The sequence below is a fragment of the Balaenoptera physalus genome (assembly GCF_965194825.1).
Source record: "Balaenoptera physalus genome assembly, chromosome: 13".
Taxonomy (NCBI): Eukaryota; Metazoa; Chordata; class Mammalia; order Artiodactyla; family Balaenopteridae; genus Balaenoptera; species Balaenoptera physalus.
Window position 1 is genome coordinate 82286431 of NC_138892.1, and position 21323 is coordinate 82307753.

General features: G+C 36.7%; 1 protein-coding gene across 5 annotated transcripts in view; it reads left to right on the forward strand.

Moving 5' to 3' along the window:
* SINHCAF (SIN3-HDAC complex associated factor) overlaps positions 1–20976 on the forward strand; it is a 30732-nt gene extending 9756 nt beyond the window's left edge. For 4 of the 5 annotated variants that reach the window (XM_082419880.1, XM_082419877.1, XM_082419881.1 and 1 more), the window contains exons 2-6: positions 6677–6824; positions 8435–8534; positions 10149–10275; positions 16004–16154; positions 19546–20976. In XM_082419880.1, coding sequence (XP_082276006.1) covers positions 6697–6824; positions 8435–8534; positions 10149–10275; positions 16004–16154; positions 19546–19705 — 666 coding nt within the window. In that variant the 5' untranslated portion in view covers positions 6677–6696 and the 3' untranslated portion in view covers positions 19706–20976. Of the gene's footprint in view, positions 1–289; positions 3904–6676; positions 6825–8434; positions 8535–10148; positions 10276–16003; positions 16155–19545 lie in introns of those variants that run through there. The other variant, XM_082419879.1, reaches the window with a different exon arrangement.
* Positions 20977–21323: the final 347 nt, after the last annotated feature.

The following is a 21323-nucleotide window of genomic DNA, read 5'->3' on the forward strand; positions in this document are numbered from 1 at the left end:
AAGCCCTGCAGAAACATGTCTCCTTGTAGGGGAATACTGCATCCAAGTGGCCTAGCAGGAGGAGAACACAAAACACTCAATCCTATTTGACCCTTTGTGAAGAGTGTTGCTCCAGTTACACTGTTAGTGTTTACTGGGTCCTGTACTTATATGTGATTAAAGATAGCATACCGTTGACTAAAATGGTGTTGAGGGTAGCATTACTAGTTCCAAGAACTCAGGGTTGCCCATAACTTTTGATCGTGAGTGTTTTTTCGTATTTATTTCTCTTCATTTCCCATCATCCTGCCATTTAAAGTTCAGGTCTAAAGAATACATCTCCTTCACTTCAAAGTTGTCTTTGGTTGCTTGGTTCCTTTTGTCTTTGTTCACCACTGCTTCCTTCCCACTTTACAAATCTTTTGCTTGTCTCTTCTCTGCAGTTTCCTTCCCATTCTGTTCTGTCTGTTCTGATTTTACTAGTCTATTCTGTACTCTCTCCTGTGGAATATATTTCCTAATGTGTGTCTCTTTGTATGTCTTTGAGGAAGTTTATTTAAACTCTCTGGGCTTTTTCAGATTCCTCTTTAGTTAAGTCAAGATATGGATGATAACTAAGGTTTTGGGGTGTGGTGCTCTTGATTAAAAAAAATTTCAGTATAGAAGGAAGTAAAGTGAAAGTAAGCCTCCTTCATTCTTGTACCCTTCAGAGGCAACTGCTGTTTACTAGTTTTTAAAAATCTATTTTAAAAAGCCAGTTTGTGTATTTAAGTTCTCATTAAAAACATACTATAGGATTATACTGTATAACAAGATACCTTGGATAAAAGTTCCCTCCCTGCACATGTCGTAGAACTACTGCCATCTTTTTAAGGGCTGAAAGGGTATCCTGTAGTATGAAGACACCATACGTTAACCAGTCTGAGAATCCATGGACATTTAGGTTGCTTCCAATATCTTATGTATTTTTTTTTTTAAAGGTCTAGGTCATTTGGATTTTAGAGAGAAAAAGTGATGATTAGAAGCTATAGGGTTTTGGTCTGTTGAAAACTAAGATCACTTTAATTTAAGAATGCTTTAATTTGGGAGGTTGCACCCCTAATTTGTGCATCAGAATTTCACTTCTCAAGATGGCATGGACAAGTTGTGAAGTTAACTGTAAAGCTGATTTATCATCCTTGGCATACTTACTTCTCTCTGTTTTCTTCAATCTATCTAGTCCATCCAGTGGCATTTTGAGTTTTGAAAAGTATTTTTGAATATAAGAAAGACTTTACTACCCAGAAGGAATCTAGAAAGTAAAATTGGGGAAGTTATTACATTGGAGGAACTATTGGTGTCCTTCAAAGCATACATACCAACTAAGGTGAGCCTAATACATGTTACATTTATCATAATAAGAACCCTCTCCATTTTCCTAAATGTTAAAATCACACCCTTATAAGATTTGAAAGACAAGAAAATACTCTTCAGAATTAAGTTCTTCACCTCACTGTCTCCTAATTCCATATTAAAAAGGGTACTAGAAGCTCTAAAATTTGCATTTCACGATTCTTCATACTGTTTCTTAGTTGGAACTTAAAATCAGGTATTTGGTATTATTAAAAATTGTAAGACATCACCTTTAAGCTATTTATCAGAAAAATTTTCTTAAATAGCATTCCTTCACTATTGGCTGTGAAGATTTCTTTCCCATTTATATTGTACTGTACTCAGTAAACTTACCTTATGTGTGCCGAATTAAGTGTAGTAAGACATCATCCCTACTCTTTGGCTTCATAATCTCATTAGATCAGATTAGAATTGGCTCTTTTGTATCTTGATAAACAGTGGTTACTTCAGCCTTTCCTTGTCCAACACTAAGGTTGCATTTCCCATCCTTTCATTAAGTTGATGATTGAATTCTTTTTAAAGGTAAATTTATTTATTTATTTTATTTTTGGCTGCGTTGGGTCTTTGTTGCTGCGCGTGGGCTTTCTCTAGTTGCGGCGAGCGGGGTCTACTCTTCGTTGCAGTGCGTGGGCTTCTCATTGTGGTGGTTTCTCTTGCTGTGAGCACGGGCTCTAGGCGCGTGGGCTTCAGTAGTTGTGGCACACGGACTCAGTAGTTGTGGCTCACGGGCTCTAGAGCCCAGGCTCAGTAGTTGTGGTGCACCGGCTTAGTTGCTCCGTGGCATGTGGGATCTTCCCGGACCAGGGCTCGAACCTTTGTCCCCTGCATTGGCAGGTGGATTCTTAACCACTGCGCCACCAGGGAAGCCCGATCACTGAATTTTTATGATCAACTTTTTGGAAGTTTTAAAGTGGAAGAAACCCCAGTAAATCAATCAAAACAAATGTTTAGAATTGATTGTTGCATTTTAAAAATTCACATTGTTGTCTATGTATGCTATTTGTTCATATAATTACAGTTATTTCTCTTACGGCTTTTGCTGACTTAGCTATTAACTTTAATCTTTTTAATTTGGGGAGATTGAATTAAATTGGACAGAACAGTAATTTCAGCATGGTTGATTTGTCTTTAACTGTTACAGTATTGAAAAAGATTTGTGGCTTTTTGGCTGACAGTAGATAAAGAACTAATGTCAATGAAAGTGCTTTATAAAACATGAAGTGCTATACAGATGACAACTTTTTAAAAAAGTTTAATCAACACATTTATTGAGTGCATACCACATGATTGGCACTATTCTAGGTGCTGAGGTTACAAAGATGAATAAAGGCAATAAGAGAATTCCCAACCCAGTCTTTTTATTTTTAAAAACAAGCTTATTGAGATATAATTTATGTACCATAAAATTCACTCTTTAAAGTGTACAATTCAGTGGCTTTTAGTGTATTTAGAGTTTTGCAGCTATCACTACTATCTAATTTTAGAAGGCAAATGACGGTTTATAATCAGCATTTTACGTCTTTCTGATTTTTGCCTTTATCTCAAAGGTCAATTTTCTTCTGCCTTCTGCAAATACATGCTTAAGGGTGAGATTGTACGGGGTATACTCTCATCTGTAACTGTTCATCAATTAGGAAGCAGATGGTATTAGCTTCCTTCTATTAGAACACTGCTGAGTGATGTGACATCTATAAGAATAGATGCAAAAATCACAAATAATTTGAACAGATAAAATAGATTGTTCTGGAGGGATCATTTAATATTGCACAAATGTGGGATTAGGAAAGAAATATTCTTTTTTTAAAATTGAAGTTGATTCACAATATTATATGTTAGTTTCAGGTATACAACATAGTGATTCAGTATTTTTATAGGAAAGAAGTATTCTAAAGAACCACCCGGTTTGTTGAGATAACAGAAATTCCAAGTTTAAAATCAAATTGTGCCATGCTCACCCACTACCTTCTCAAATATATAAAGTAACTTGGTTTCAGAGCCAGTTTGTGTCCTTAGTTTTTTCCCAGAGATTAGGTAAGGTTTTTTGTTTTTTAAAACATTAGTGGGTCTGTAGATTTTGTGAAAATATTTTCAGTTAATCTCTGAGTTCCCCAAAGCTCAAAATGGCTAAACACCAACCACTGCTTAACTGGGTTGCTGTAAACAAAGCCCAAGATGAAACCCCTGTGTATTTGCTGCAGATTCCCAGGTACCTCTCAAGTGCAGGAATAAGCTCAGAAAAGGTTTAATAGGTTTATTAAGTAATCATCCGTTAAAAGGCTCATGCACTACTTGTGTGCTGCATTAGGACAAGTGCCTGCCTCCTTACGGCATTTAGCACTGCTTGGAAGAGGGTGAACGCTAGGATTTAGACCCTACTCAGATGTTTAGGCAGAAGAATTTTGTCAGGAAAAAAAGGTTGCAGAACTACATAAAAGATTATCAATCAGAAGATACCAGGCTATTATATTTTTTCTGATGTCTAAGAAGAATATCCTCAAGCTGAGGAATGGATTGTTTCACTGGTACTATTGGGTAAGTTTTGTGGAGATCCCCAACAACAACAAAAATCATACTGAAGATGAACAGTTGATTCACAATAGCTGCTGATGAAAAGGAAAGCCTCAGTACCTAGCGGTAGCCCTAGTATTTCTTAGCAGCTTGCCAGCATGATAACTGGCACAAACTCTGGCTTCTTGGTCAAATCCAGCTTCAGTGAAGGTAGTTCATATCTTGGAGATGATCTGATTTTTGTATAGTTTTGATGGCATGTTTATTTGTGGAGAGAAGGGGATTGTGAGGGTAGAGATAGGAGTCTGTCTGTTGTAATAGGATTTGGTCTGTGTATTAATGGAATGAACTGGCCTTTCTTGCTGTACTTCCTTTGTCCTTGCTGAGAAGGGAGGTTGAAGTTTCCTAGAGCTATTGATGAAGCTGGTGACTGCAAGAGGAACTCTGGACTTTTGACCTTGATGGTAATGGAAGGCGTTGGGGGAGTTTGGAGAGCCCACTAGACTAGAAAGGACTAGAAAGAGGTTACGTTTTTGCCTCAAAACAAATATACAAATTAAAGCAATAGCTTGTACTTTCTGAGTACTTCTTTTAAAGTTTCTATAAACCTGTGTCATTTGACATTGTTTTTTCCAAAGCAGCACATGGCCATTTTCTTCAGGAGGCAATTTTCTTTTCATTTATCATACGGGTTTGTTAGATTGAAAAAGAAATCTACCTCATTTCACAGGTCTGTGCCTTTTCCTACTATATACAGAGCACCTTCCTCATTTTTTTCCTTTCAAAAAATCTCATTTAATGAAAATAATTAACTATCAACTAGGAGTATTTTATTTGCTTGTTTTTAACAATTCTTAAAGTAACTGTTAGTTTAGGCTTAATTATTGAAATGCATGAGTGGCCTTCTGCCCCATTGCACCTCCCTTTTTGCTTGCCTCCCTCACCAACAAAAACATCAAAGAACACTTAATGAACAGTGGCCCCTGTTAAAAGGAAGACTTAAGTCTTTAGTTATTTGCTGATAAAATATTTTCTTAAAAACAAGTTATAAACCCTTTGTCTATATTTCAGAATCCCTGCATCTCAAACACACACACACACACACACACACACACACAGATCCTGGATATTTGGTTATTTTTCTGAATCACTTTCATATACTTGCTCTGGTATGGCTAACCAGAAATGGAATGGAATGAGGTTAGGCAAGAGGTCATCCAAAGACAAACACCAAAATTTTTGTTTTACTTGTATATTTGAGTGTATTTCTAACAGAACTTTTAAAAGGGTGGTGTTCTGTGGTTATAACTCTTAAGACTGTGGGCACAAATCTAGTTAGTATTAATAATTTTCTCTTCTTGTTGCTTTATATGATGGTTTTGTGATAATTTGTATTTGGACCTTTACACACACACAGACACACACACCCTGCTCTGGATTTGTCCCTTGGGGTTTAGTTTCTGTTCATTACCTTTTCATCACCTCTCAGTCCAGATGTTCTGGTGAAGTTGGTCCTTGGTTTGGATATTCTAAATTACTTACAAGGTACATGTTTACTGCCAGCTACATTTTTGTTGCATCCAGCCCTAGAGCTGAATCTTCCTTCCTTGCTTGATGTTGAGATCTTTTTGATCATGGAAATCACAGTTTATGTTTTTGAACATAGGCCTCCCACTATTACTGCTCTAAGGCAGAGCTTCAAAAACCTCTGTGACAGCTGTGGGGTGCAGACCACTGGTCAGGCAACATGAGCTCATTCTTAATTTATCTTAAAGATTTATAAAATTATTATTCTTAAATTATAACCCTGGATTTTTGTGTATTTCACATCTTCCTTTCAGTAGTTTCAATTCAGGGACAACTTGCCTTAGAACTTCCCGTTTATCACAGAAGAAATCACCTCTGATTTCCCATAGGGCAAAGTAGTGTAGGTTGATGCATATTGAGCTACTTGTGTGCTTAGTATCAAATAGTGGTCCTGTAGTAAGTGCCCAAAACTTTCCAAGAGGGGGGAATCACATTAATGCAGAGATGCAAAATAAAAGGGGGTGCCTTAGCTTAAATTTTAGGATGTGTCCTCCATTGTGTATGATTCCATTATTTCACAGGATAGTGGGGAGAGTTTGTTGTATTCTCTACTTAAAATCTTGAATTTTAGAAAATGCCTCCTTCCTGCAATTTTATTTTATTTATTTTTAAAATTAAATTTATTTATTTATTTATGCGTTGGGTCTTGTCTGCTGCGTGTGGGCTGTCTCCAGTTGCGGCGAGTGGGGGCTACTCCTCGTTGTGGCGTGTGGGCTTCTCATTGCAGTGGCCCCTCCCGCCGTGGAGCACGGGCTCCAGGCGTGTGGGCTTCGGTAGTTGGGGCTCGCGGGCTCTAGAGCGCAGGCTCAGTAGTTGTGGCGCACGGGCCCAGCCGCCCCGCAACATGTGGGATCCTCCCCGACCAGGGATCGAACCGCTGTCCCCCGCATTGGCAGGTGGACCCTTAACCACTGCACCACCAGGGAAGTCCCCTTCCTGCAATTTTATAATGAGTGTTTGCCAGGAGGGGAGAAGGAGGTAGTAGAAGCCTTGTTAAATACCTGAGCTACTTTGTGTGTTTTAGACACTTGCTATGCCCGTGTGCCTAGAATTGAGGTGGATCCGAGAAGTTTTCACCAGAGCCCTCCTGTCTCGCTTGGTCATGTAATACCGCATTGCTGGGGGTAGGGTGGAGCAGAGAGTTCGCTTTTAATGGTTTCTTGTTATAGCCCTCAACAAAGCTGTGTCATCAATTCCCTTGGCTTTACAGACTATTGCCCAGAAGAAAAGATGTTTGGTTTTCACAAGCCAAAGATGTACCGAAGTATAGAGGGCTGCTGTATTTGCAGAGCTAAATCCTCCAGTTCTCGATTCACTGACAGTAAACGCTATGAAAAGGACTTCCAGAGCTGTTTTGGGTAAGATCATGTGATGTTTGTACCATTTTTGGAGTGAAAAAGATCACAGTATACAGCAGTATTTCTAAGCAAAGGGATTGGAACAGTGTGCTAATAATTAAAATCACTCATATTCTAATCTAGGTTATTTCAAGGCACTTGCTCTTAAAACAAATCAAACAATATTGACAGCCTTCCTTTTTCCAGATTATGAGGAACTACCAAATTAATTGTGAAGCCCTTTAGAAGTTATAATCAAACAAACCCTTTTGTTGTTAACTTAAGGATGTACAAAGAGATTTTTTTTAAAAAATTACCCTTATTCTCTCTTACAGTAATTGTCCTCCACTAGTTTTCTGTCCTTTGTATTGTTTTTCTAAATTATAGAAATATATTTTAACCCAATCTGCTGAGGATACTAACAGGACTTAATGTTCTGCCCTGAAACCTGTCAGGCTATGTTAGCTTTTATTTTATAATTTCGTTCTTTATTTATCTTTTGACAATAAACCTCTGCTTAATAAAATGCTGTCCAACAAATATTTGGATGAAATAAAATGCTTAATGTTGAGCCATTTCCCATGTTAGAAATTAATTTCACCACTGTTCTTTCTTATCAAAACATTTTGTGGATTATTTATTGTTAATCCTAGACTTTGTACTTATTTTGAAGGTTGTCAGTCTCCACTAACCAACCTTGCCTTTTGAAATTACATTTTTCTCCTAATGTCTTTATTTCCAGTTGTATATATAATAAATGTTATTAGTATTTTTCTGTGTATTTATAATACAGGAAAAGTGTAGTAAATGAAAAATTCCTCAGAGAGACAATTAAAAAATAGCTTGGTAACTATAGATTTCTTTCCCCCTATGCAGATATATTCATTAAAAAAAAAAATTACAGTGCCTCTCTGGTTTTGTTTGTTGTGAAACTAGAATATCACAGCACATTATTTTACTTAAAGGGTCGTGTTTTATTGCTTATGAAGTATCTACACATTTCAAGAAAGATTAATTGTACAGCATTGTTTAAAACCATGGTGACCAGGATCTTCTCTAGGTCTTAAATTTTGCTATTGTTTTAAAAAACATTCTTTATTTTTTTTTATTTTTTTATTTTTTTAAATTTATTTATTTATTTATGGCTGTGTTGGGTCTTCTGTGCGAGGGCTTTCTCTAGTTGCGGCAAGTGGGGACCACTCTTCATCGCGGTGCGTGGGCCTCTCATTATTGCGGCCTCTCTTGTTGAGGAGCACAGGCTCCAGACGCGCAGGCTCAGTAATTGTGGCTCACAGGCCCAGTTGCTCTGCGGCATGTGGGATCTTCCCAGACCGGGGCTCGAACCCGTGTCCCCTGCATTGGCAGGCAGATTCTCAACCACTGCGCCACCAGGGAAGCCCAACATTCTTTATTTTAAAATGACCAAATTGTAGCACATGGAATTGATTCATTGGATCTAGAAGTTAATTATATTTCTGAAATATTCTACAGAAACAATGGAACTGGATCACTCCAGACAATTAGAAATAGCATCTATAAACTATAAATAGTGTTTTTTCTAAAAGAAATGTACTTGCATGAGTTCTTTAATGTAAAGGAGACTAATAAAGGTTTGATTGTTTTCTTATCAGGTTACATGAGACTCGTTCAGGAGACATCTGTAATGCCTGTGTCCTGCTTGTGAAAAGATGGAAGAAATTGCCAGCAGGATCAAAAAAAAACTGGAATCATGTGAGTTCATCTTTTGTCTTTCTCAATTATACCTCTGTTATATTTAAAGTAACATTAATTTTTCCCCCTAATTTAGGAAATAATATGTTCCTAGGGTAGAAAAGTCTGAAAAGAATAAAGAAAAGCACTGGTTGCTGCTCAGATATAATCACTTAACATTTTGGCATTTTTGGGAGCAAAATAGCTTGGTATGGCATTTCTCTAAGGTTGTATCGAATATACCCATTTTTGGAGATCCACAGTGTACACTTCACATATTTTTAGGTTTAACCCAGAAATTCCTAGAGTTAATTAGACATGGATCCTTTTTTTCATCTCCTAGGATTATGTATGTCCTAATTCATGTTGGTACTAATGAGCACATTGGTTTATAATCAGAACTGGATTTAAAGCCTGCCTTTAAACCACTTACTACTTGTGAACTTTGGGCAAGTGACATTTATTTATAAAGTGCAAAGATAATAGCTATCTCACAGAACTGTTGTAATAACTGAGTGAGATGATGTATATAAAGTATAACACATAGTAATCACTCAGATAGAAGCTATTGTTATTCTCTATATTAAATCTAGTTGAGATCAAACTGGAATGTAAATGTGTTTTCTATTTGCATTTCACTTTATAACGTCACTAGAATTCTTTAGAAAATATTTTCAATGACCAGAACGACACTCTTAGGTCTTATTTAATTTTTCTGTATGCTAGCTTTCAGAAGATTTATGACATTTACACAAAATGTTTGCTTTTAATTGGGCAAAAAATATTTGTTTTTTACCTTTTTTCTTACATTAGCCTTACACTGTCCTTTGGTGACAATGTTTCATTATTATAATAGGTTTCTGTGGGTCTGTTAACCTATAAAAATGTGAGTTTTTCTTTAATTAATAGTTTACCTGGAGAAGATCCAAATTGTGATTTTGAAGGTAATGTCAACCTTTTTACATAAGGGTAGAAATCTGCAAGTAGCAAATGTGAGTGAAGGCATGAGAAATGAGACCATATGGGGCTAGACCAGTGGCCACGCTAGGCTGTGGGAGAACATGCCATTGCCCTCACGTGGCTGACCTCAGGGATTAAGGGTGTGTAGTAAAAAGAGCATAAAGCATAGGTCTGAAAACCGTGATTTGATTCTGGGCCCCTTCCCCACCCACCCTTGCCCATTTACTAGCTTAGTGAAATAAGGCAAAATACATAGTTGAATATCTCTTGTTTTTCTTTACCCTAAAACTGGAGTAACAAATTACTGCTTACTGCTTTGTGGTGAAGTTAAAATCAAAAGTATATGAAAACTTTTTGTAAACTGCAGAACATCATCCTATAGAAATGTTAATTGTTGTTAGGTTTGGTTTTTCATAACCTACTTGGGTCATTTTCACCATATATAAAATCTATGTAAATTTTTTGTCCAGCAGACTCCTGCTATTACTTCAAAGGAAAAAAACCACTAGATAAATTATTCTTTAATACCATGTGATGATTAAAAGTGCACATGAGCTCTCAAACACTGAGTAGAAAATTCAAATTTGGCTCGTTCAAATAAGCATTCGTCTGAACCAAGGGAATACAGAGGTGTCATTTTTAAAATGGTATTAAATATTCAGTATTTTCTTCCAGGTGGTAGATGCAAGGGCAGGACCCAGTCTAAAGACTACACTGAAACCAAAGAAAGTGAAAACTCTATCTGGAAACAGGATAAAAAGCAACCAGATCAGTAAACTGCAGAAGGAATTTAAACGTCACAGTAAGTTTGATATTGAAACATGAGGATTTAAGAATAGTTGTTTTGTTTTTATTTTTGTCTGGGGTGGCACATGGCATGTATGGACCGTTTTTTCTTTTATTGCTTTTTAAAAAAAGAGTGGGAGGCAATGTTGACTTGGTAGAGATATTTTATTTCTATGAAATCTTCGAACTTTATCTTTGATTTTGGTGTCTTAAAAGTACTTTCACCAGCCACTTCTTCAGATTGTGCTAAGAACACTCAGACATTCTGATCTCTTTATTGACATCTTAATTTTCTAGAAGATGAATTTTTCAAGTTTGTTTACTTGATTTTTATTCTTAAGGAGTTTGAGGCCTGGAGATATGCAGAAAGGCATATAAATAATTAGTGGACAATCTGAGACTAAAGCCCAGGTTCTCTGGAGAGTAATTTTGGAAATCATAACTCAGATATTGCAGTAAAAGCCAGCCTCAAGACCTTTAGGTTTAAGGGGGCTTGGTGTGTTGTGTGGGATGAGAGGATGGGGAAGGAATGATAAATTAATATTAACCTCATCTACTTTTATCGGAAGTCATTGGGGGCAGGGGACCTTTTGTGGTACTTCTGTATTTAGGAATTTAGATTTCAGATTTTGAAAAGGAAATCCACTGCATATAATGTTATAATGTTATTTATTACTCCCAGGGGGGTCTGAGGCAGCACTATTGAATCAAACACATTAGCGTTTCTGTGGGAAAAATGTAGGCATATTCATATAGGTGGAATAAACTAACTGTAAATAAGCTAGTCAGGTTTGCTTACCTAATTATAGTCCAGGTCAGGCCAGATTTTGTGACCAAATGGATTAGGAATAAACTTTTTTTTTGAGAACCTTTTCAGAATTGTAGGTGGACCTGTATTGGAGTTTTCAGGATTAAAAAAAAAAGTCTGGGGAATTCCCTGGCGGTCTAGTGGTTAGGACTCCGAGGTTCCACCGCAGGGGGCACGAGTTCCATCCCTGGTTGGGGAACTAAGATGCCGCATCCTGCGGAGTGCGGCTAAAGAAAAAAATCTGTACGACCTTGTTAGACAAAGTTTTATCAATCAGTGCTTGTTTTAGAAAAATGGAAAAAGACAAGTTACTGATCAGATAGAATCAGAGGAAGGAAGGATAACTATATCATCTCTTGAGCATTTTGGTATATGTACCAAACACTTTACATACATAATTATCCCAATGATTTCTATTTTAGAGATTAGGATAGGAAGTACAAAGTAGTGATTTCACCTTGACCCGAGGTCACTTAGTAAGTGGTAGAAATGAATTGGACCTGGGGTTTGTCTAATTTCAAAGCCCTGTGCTGTTTCTACAATATCATTCTGCTCTCTGGGATAGTGTAACTCATGCTGCAGGACTCCAAAGTCTTTCCAGATCTGCTACTAACTCTGCTCTCAGGTAAGTTGGTGTTACCAGTCCATAGTTATTCTGATAATATATTTAATCTTTGGCTAAAATATTTTAATATATTTATAGTAAAATATTTAGGCAACATCAAATATGTGTATATTTTAATTATACATGTTTCTTTCCCAGCTATCACCAAGGGGGGAAGAAAGACTGACTCTACCCTTTATTCTCATTAAATGTTTTAGTGAACATTTAGAAAATAGTAATTTTCTTCTATAAATTGAGGGGTAGAGAAATTGATATTCGTTGTATATTCTTAGCGTCTCCCTTTAATTATAGGGAAAGTGACATCTGACTAACTTTTGCCTTACCTAAGGGAATACGTCCAGTGTAATTTTAGATTTTTGTGATAAAGCTGTGCTGTGGAGGGGTTGGAAACTGAAAATAACTGGGTCTTGGAGACTCAGAGTGAAACATGATTTTCCCAGGTGCATTGTGAATTGCTAGCAGCTGTGTGCACCATAACAGTTTTGAGATATTTGAATTTTTATACATCACCCACTAAATGGTTTCCCTGCCTCTGGTTATATATTTGCTTCCATGCATCTTGCATGTACCTGCCCTGTATTCCTCTTCCTGGGACATTCTTTCCTTTGTGGTGTACTGGAAAGGCATTGGACCTAGGGCTTGAAGATCTGGATTTGAGTTATAGTTCTTGAACAAATATGTGACCCTGGTGTTGCTTAACATTTAACCACAATTTCCTAATCAGAGAAGTGAGGATAATCAAGTAAAAGGGGTTTTGTAAAACAAAACAAAGCAAAATAAATTCCCATATAAATGTTAGCCATTCTTTTTGTCTTTCTTCTTCCTAAAACCTTCAATGATTCTGGCTGCTGTAGAATAAAATGGAAAACCCCTAGCAAGTCTTTGGATGTACCATTTTAGGGAAAGGGTCAGTTCCCTTCGTGTGCATAGTGTATTCTGCTTCCACAATTTTACTCATCATCCCCACCTACCCCATGCTATCTAACTAGTCTTTTGTGCCTTTCCAAATCCTACCTACCTAATATTTAAGACTTCAAAAATTTCAGTTCTTTGAAGAATTTCCAGATTTACATTCTAGAAGAGAGTTTTTTTTTCCCTATCTGTGATTCTATATATAATTGTATCCTAGTGTCCCAGGTGTTAGATTGAACCATATAAAATTGCCATTTTTATAGGTAGACATGGTCAAATAACTGCAATTTCAAATGGTTCATAGATATTAAACACTCCTAGGATAGTGATGACCATCACTAGAGCAACATAGAGATGACTGCTATTGCTGTTAATTATTAGGGAAGTCTTTTTTTTTTTTTTTTCTAAACACCCTAGCAGTGTATGTGCTGTTTATTTATTTAGTTAGTTAGTTTGCACTGGGTCTTAGCTGCGATGTGTGGGATCTTTAGTTGCAGCGTGTGGACTTCTTAGTTGCGGTGTGGGGGCTTCTTAGTTGCGGCATGTGGACTTCTTCTTAGTTGCAGCACGTGGACTCTTATTTGTGGCATGCGGGCTTCTCAGTTGCGGTATGTGGACTTCTTAGTTGTGGCATGCATGCAGGATCTAGTTCCCCAACCAGGGATCGAACCTGGGCCCCTTGCATTGGGAGCACGGAGTCTTACTCACTGGACCACCAGGGAAGTCCCAGGGAAGTCTTTTAAATATTCCTGTAGACTTATTCCTTTAAAGCCTGCTACTCCTTTTTTATTTTTTTAAAATTATTTATTGTTTTACATTCTTTTTTTTAATATTCTTTTCCATTATGGTTTATCATAGGATATTGAATATAGTCCTCTGTGCTATACAGTAGGACCTTGTTGTTTATCCATTCTATATGTAAAAGCTTACATCTGTTAACCACACCCTCCCACTTCCTCTCTCCCTCAGCCCCATCCCCCTTGGGAACCACCAGTCTATTCTCTATGTCCGTGATTCTGTTTCTGTTTCATAGATAGGTTCATTTGTGTCATATTTTAGATTCCACATATAAGTGATTTCATATGGTATTTGTCTTTCTCTTTCTGACTTACTTCACTTAGTATGATAATCTCTAGTTGCATCCATCTTGCTGCACATGGCATTATTTCATTCTTTTTTATGTAAAGCCTGCTACTCTTGAGAATTTTGTTTGGTTGTTTTTTCATGAAGTTAAGCTATTCATATATTGGAAGTAAATGAACATATTAAAAACACCAATGGTGCTTTCTTTGTTTTAGATACTTAATTTTATGCTATTTTATATAAACTTTTGTTAATAGAAAATGCTTGTGAGCGCTATTCAAAAAAGTTTTCTTTAGTCTGTTTCTTCCCATGTAGGATATGACACAGGGTTTGGTGTCTAGTGGATACTTAATAAATATTTGATTGGTTCTATGAATTGGAGGATTATTCTATCCACCTATCCTGGGGGCGGGGGTGGTGAGTCTTTAGCCAAAGGTAAGATGTGTGGTAGGCTCAACCCCTGTCTGATGTTGCTGTTGCTGAGAATAGCAGTATGATAGCTTTATAGCTCAGTGACTATCAACCAAAAGATTTATTTTCTGGCTTGTAAATTTATATGAAGTCTTCTGAGGGCAAAAACACTAAATCATGTTTAGCTTGTATCTGATGAATTGCCTTTACTCCTTATGAAGTCAGGATCTATTGTTTTCCCTTTATGGGTAAGGTATCATTTTTCTTTGGATGCTTTCAAGATTTTTTTCTTTTTCTTTAGTGTTCAGAAGTTTAATTATAATGTGTCTTGGCATTGATTTCTTTGGGTATATCCTGTTTGGGGTTTGCTCAGCTTCTTGAATCTATAGGTTTATGTCTCTTGCCAAGTTTGGCATGTTTTCAGCCGTTATATTTGAGTACTTTTTCACCTCCGCCCTCTTTCTCCTCTTCTTCCAGGACTGCAGTCACATGAGTGTCTGTTTTTTGTTGTAGTTCCGCAGGTCTCTAAGGCTCTTTCATTTGTTTTCTTTGTGTTGTACAGGTTGGGTAATTTCTGTTGTTCTTTCTTCCAGTTCACTGATTGTTTCCTCTGTCCCCTCCGTTCTGCTGTTGAGCCCGTCTACTGAGCTTTTTATTTCATTTATTGTATTTTTTCAGTTCGGACTTCAGTTCCTTGGTTCTTTATAGCTGCTTTTTTTTTTTTTTTTTTTTTTTAAACTGAGGGCTACTTGCTGAGGCTATGTTTTCATTTATTTCAAGCTTGTTCATAATGGCTTATTGAAGCATTTTTGTCATAGCTGCTTTAAAATCTTTGTCAGATCATTCTAACATCTCTGTCATCTTGGTGTTTAATAGATGCTTGACTTTTCATTCAATTTGAGATCTTCCTGGTTCTGGATATGATAACAATCTTTTATTGAAACCTAGACATTTTAAAATTGTGTTGTGAGACTCTGAGTTTTAACTGGCCTTTTTTTTTCCAGAAGGGGAAATGGGGGGGCACCACCTTGTTACTGCCAAGTGGTGTTAAAAGTCAGGTTCCCCCTCAGCCTCCATTGGTATCTGAGGTAGAGGAGCTCCTGACTGCGGCTGGGTGGGGGTGGGCTGGGAATTAAGGCTCCCACGTGGTGAGGGTGCCCCTGTTCCTGGCGGGCCACAGTGAAGGCCCTGACTCTTCAGAGGGCTTCCACTGACATCACCCTGGTGGAGGTGTTGGGGGGCCTCCTAACAGTCTTGGGAGGATGGAAACCTAGGCTCCCCACTTGGCCTTTGCCCCTGTGGGTGGAGGGTGGGGACCCTTTCTTTTCTGTGGTGTTTGGCTGGAGTAAAGGGGTTATTGTCTCCGAAAGGATTCCTCTCTCGCTAAGCTGCCCCTTTCCTGGTCCTTTGGCTAGAGAGGGCAGGCTTCTGTTGGCTGTGTGTGTGTGTGTGTGTGTGTGTGTGTGTGTGTGTGTGTGTGTCTATATCTGCACCCATTGGCATTTCTGAGTTGTTGGCTTCTTCAGCTGCAAGACTGGGATTTAGGAGGCAAAAAGAAAACCCATAAAAGCTAGGGACCTCACCCCCACTTCCTTCCTTGAGTCTCGAGCTTACTAGCTGTTGCCGACTTTCAGAGTGTTTAGTTTTGTTTTATATGTTATGTCCGTATCTATTTTTAGCTGTACTTATTAGCAGGAGAATAGAGAAAAGTATGTCGGCTCTTCATCTTATTGGAAGCTCATTTTCTTTTAGATACACTTTAGTACAAATATCTTCAAATGTCAGTAGTGCATAGAAAATAAATTTTTTCTTTTTTTTTTTACTATCTCATTCACTGTGTTTTATGCTGAGGCTTAGTTGCAGCTGCATATAGTGAAATTATAATTTGTTTTCTCTTTATTTCAGATTCTGATGCTCACAGTACCACCTCAAGTGCCTCTCCAGCTCAATCTCCTTGTTATAGTAACCAGTCAGATGACGGCTCAGATACAGAGATGGCTTCTGGCTCTAACAGAACGCCAGTGTTTTCCTTTTTAGATCTCACATACTGGAAAAGGTAAAAGCAACAGAAAATATGTCTCTAACCAGCAAACCTTCTTAATTATAGGCAACGGTTTCCCACTTCCTTAGCAATTAAATGGCATTTGGCACACAGCTGGTAGCGTATGTGTTTGGAGGTGGATTGGGCAAGAATGGAGCTGAGAGTGTGGATTTTGTGTGTTTTTTCTATTAAAATTGATTTAAAGTAGAAATCATGTTAAGGAATCTAAATTTCCTATGATGGAGTATACTAGGGATTCATTCTGACCAACTCTCCCACTGAAAAATGGTAAAAGGGCTAGAAGTATATATATTTTTATGTCTTTAAAAATGGCATTAACAAGTGGACAAGTTAATAAGGAGTAATCAGAGGCCAAATGCTGAGTGAATGAGGGACCCCAAAGTCAAAAAAGAGATAATAGACTAGGAAAGAGGGAATATTTAAAGAGAAAGTGGTTAAGGATTTTCTAGTTCATAGATTTGGGAAGACTAGCAAGTTAAAAGCAAGGTAATAAGCAATTATCTTATGGGTGAAGAAAATTCACCCATAGATGCATCATAGGGAAACTATGGAACATGGGAGGCAAAACAGATTTTAAGTAGTGAGAAAGTAAAGACATTATTTTCAAAGGAACAGCAAACACACAAGCTGAATTCTCAGCATGAACAACGGAAGCCATAAAACAATAGATTAATACCTTCAATGGCCCATGAGATAATAGCTCTCAACTTAAAATTATATATATGTGGCAAAAATATCTTTCGTAAATGAGGGCATAGGACTTTTTGACTAGAAAAAGAAAATTGAGAGTTTGCTGCCAAACTGACTCAATAACGAAAATTCTATAGGCAGAAAAAAGAGATCCAAGATTGAAATTCTGAGAAGGATTAATAAATATTTGTTGCCTATAGGTAAATTTAAACAAACACTGAAGGCTTAAAATGATAATAGATGGGAATTAAAAAAAAATAATTAAATGACAACAGTAACATATAAGTCAAAGTAATAGAAGTGATGGGAGTTAAAATATCCTAATATCTTTGTATTGTTGAGAATAAATGTATTGAATAACTTTAGAGTTCGATTAATTAACTGTATAACCACTAAAAGAATAAAAATAAGAATGTAAAACCTCCAGAGAAGAAGGGAAGGATGGAGAGTTTTAAAATATACCTAGCAGGACTTCCTTGGTGGTGCAGTGGTTAAGAATCCACCTGCCAGTGCAGGGGACATGGGTTTGATCCCTGGTCCAGGAAGATCCCACATGCTGTGGAGCAAGTAAGCCCATGCACCACAACTACTGAGCCCGCAAGCCACAACTACTGAAGCCTGCGCACCTAGAGCCCGTGCTCCGCAACAAGAGAAGCCACCGCAGTGAGAAGCCTGCCTGCAACAACGAAGACGCAATGCATCCAAAAATAAATAAATAAATAAATAAATTAAAAAAATATATACCTAGCAAAATAAAATGATGAAACTCTCCATATATTTGTAAATTAAGAAACTATGGGTCCAAGAAGAAAGTATAAGTTAGAAAATCCTTATAGCTAAAAAATAACTGAAAAATACCACAAATCAAAACATGTGGTATGAAGTTAAAGAGGTAGATAGAAGAAAAGTTGCCTTTAATGCTTCTTACAAAAGAAAGATTTAAAATAAATTAAATTTCATGTATCCAATTTAAAGATTAATGAAGCTCAATATAAAGAAAAATAAAAGCAAGGAAATTCCTAAAGATAGGAGTAGAAATAAATAGAGTAGAAAATCAATATGAATGGATAGTATCAGTAAAGCTAAGAGTTGGTTCTTGAAAAAGATAACCAAAAAAGTTACTAGAGATAAAGCAGGTCAAGAAAAAGAGATGGTACCCATAAGCATCTTGGATAAGAAAAGCAAGATTCAGCTATAGAAAAAGCAGAAGTTTAGAAGACAATAAGATATTAGAAACAGCTTCATGACAATAAATTTGAACATATAGGTGAAGTGGATACGTTAGTAGAAAAAGACAGTTCACCAAAACTGTCTCAAGAAAAAGTAGAAAACCTGAATTGTCTCATAATAAAGGAATGGATTCAGTGGTTAGAAGTCTTCCCTCAAAAAAGCCCAGGCCTAGATAGACAAATTCTACCAAACATTCCAGAAACAAATGATTCTAATCTTGCACTGGCTTTTCCAGATTATGGATAAAAGAGGGCATAGGCTCCAAGCATTCTATGAGGCTAACATAACTTTGATATGTTATAAACAATATATCATAACTAGATTAGATTTATTCTAGGGATGTGAGATTGTTTGAAGCATTAGAAAGCCAACTAATATAGTTTGACAGTTTCCTAAAGGAGGGAGAAAATGCCTATCGTATTAGTGGTATATTGAAGATGTTTGATAAATTTGAACTTTGCTTCAAGGTTTAAAATAAAACCTTTAGCAAAATAGGAATAGAAGGGAACCACATTGATAAATAATTTGCATTTTTGAGTAAAGTTGAGCACGTTCCCATTCCTATAGCCCAGCAACATAACCTAGGAAAAAACCTTCAGACCTGTGCACCAGTATGTACAGCATGTTTGTAATAGCAAAAATTGTCCCATCAGAAGGAGAGTGGGTAAATTGTGGTATATTCACATGGTGGAATACCATACATAAGTTAAAATGAAATAAAGCTCTAACAATATGTATGAACCTCAGTCACTGTTGAGCAAAAAAATTGCAGTGTACAGTGTGATTCCATATATATGCATTTCTATATATTATTTTAATTTTATATATTATATATATGAGATAACAAGCAATATGTTTAGAGATGCAAACATTGTATATAAAGAAAAAACGGAGTGATAAATCTAAAATTAAGGAGGAGAGAATGAGATTGGATGGAGTGGGATTGGAGAGGGGCATACAGGGGACTTCATAGGAAATAATAGTTTTTTTCAGAGTGTGTGATCCATGGATGATTTGTTGTGTTGTCATTTTTGTATGCCTTTATGTATATTTGATAATATGTGTATATATTTTTTGTCTGCTCAGTATTAAAATAAAACCACCAGCTGTATCAGCCTGTTTATGGTGGCTGTTTTCTTTAAGATTTGGTGATTTTTGGAGGAAACCATTTATAACTTTAGGAGCAGCCTCTGAAACTGACTGCAGTCGCTCAGATTGCCTTCTTCCCCCTTAATATTTGATAAGATTCCAGTGTGGGATTTAAGGTGCCTGGGTAATTCCCATTACCTAGCAAATTGGGGTCACTCTAGGAGCCCATTCATTAGGAATGTGATGAGATTGTGGAAGTAGAACCTTTGATCATGCTGTACTAGTTATAATGATGAGTAGATTTTTCCTTTTTTTATATTCCTATTTTTCTGCCTTATTTAATATATTTTGTTCTCTCTCCATTTTTTTCTTTTAGACAGAAAATATGCTGTGGCATTATCTATAAAGGCCGTTTTGGGGAAGTCCTCATTGACACACATCTATTCAAGCCTTGCTGCAGCAATAAGAAAGCAGCTGCTGAGAAGCCAGAGGAGCAGGGGCCAGAGCCTCTGCCCATCTCCACTCAGGAGTGGTGACTGAGGTTTATGTAGAAGGGGAACAAAAAATGATTTAAATTTTGGAAAACACCAACAAAATGACCTTCCTATTTTTAACTTGGATATCTGTTATTCTGCCAAAAGATGATTTCTAGAATAGTTTTGAGTGGGTTATTTTCCCTCCAGTTCCACAAAGTCTGAAGCCAGTATCTAGCTTACTAAAAGAAAAAGAAGAAGTGTACATAATATTTAAGATGCTGAGTATTTCATAGGAAAGCTGAATGCTGCTGTAAAGTGCTCTTTAAGGCTTTTTAAAAAAATCCCCTTCTAATGAATGAAATTAGGGGAATTTCAGGGGACAGAGATGGGATTTGTTGTATGATAAACGTATGTAGTTTTAGTCTTTCTATATTGAGAAGCAGTGGTTGGGGCATTTTTTAAGATGGCTGGCTACACTTGTTTTCCTTCGTTATAATAAATTTGTCATAACTCAGTAAACACAGACTTGCCCCTAGAGGTAGCTGTTAATAACTTTGAAATATTAAGGTATTGCCAAGGTTCTGATGATTCAAACCTGTACTACTGAATATTAAGCAGGACGGACTAAGCTCTCTAGTGCGAATATCTTGAAGGAGTAATTTCTAAATATACAGAGGTAACTTGACTGTATATGTTGCATCCTGTGTCACCTCCCTCCATATTGATATTTGATAAAGTTTTTAATTTATATGAAACTTCTAAAGCAGAATCAAAGTTCCTCTTGGGGAAATGTCAAATCTTTAGGATAGGCAATCCTATATGAATAGTACCAAAGCATTACCCCTTGGTAGAGAATGCACTCTATTAAAAATGTTAAATTATCTGAAAAATAAAATGTGCAAGTCTTCAGGATGGCACATGAAAAACACAAAGGTTAATGCTTCTTGGGGCACATTTCTTAGAGGGCTTGCAAGTGTGTAAATAATTTGTTTATGTTACATGACTGGTGACTTCATTGAAAATCTGCACAATTCAGTTTTAGCTCTGGATTACTTCGGTTGACCTTTGTGAAGGTTTTATCTGTGTAGAATGGTTGTTTGACTTGTTTTAACCTATTAGGGTTTTGGGTTTTGGGTTTTTGTTTTTTATTTTTCATTCTATATTAAAGTAAAATTCTACTAAAAGAAAAGAGGTGTGTGTTAATGCTGAGTGGGTTGGTTTTGGTTTGGTTTCTTTTAGTCAGGCTTTCTGAACATTGAGGTGTTAGATGATACATCCTAAACGTGGAGCTCTTCAACTGTAAAACCTTCATTAAAAGCCTTTTACTTGAACCCAAACCAAAGTACTATCTATTGCCTCTTTTCTAAAAGTTCAGGAAGAATATATCACCAGTTCAGACTTTTCATAATGCGGGAGGATCATTTGCCTACCTTGTAATAACATGACTCAGTGCTTATTTTTAAAACTGGATTTTAAAGATTGGATAGTATAAGTAACAAGAAGGAGTGAGCCAATTTTTATGGGTACCCTATAGTTTTATAGTTCTTAATCTAAACTTAAAATTTTATATTTCTTCCTTTGGAAAAAACTACAAGCCACCATATGCACAGACTACATAGTGAGTTGGGTCAGCTCTCCCACAGACTTTGAGGTGTATTACCAGAATACCAGCCATTAT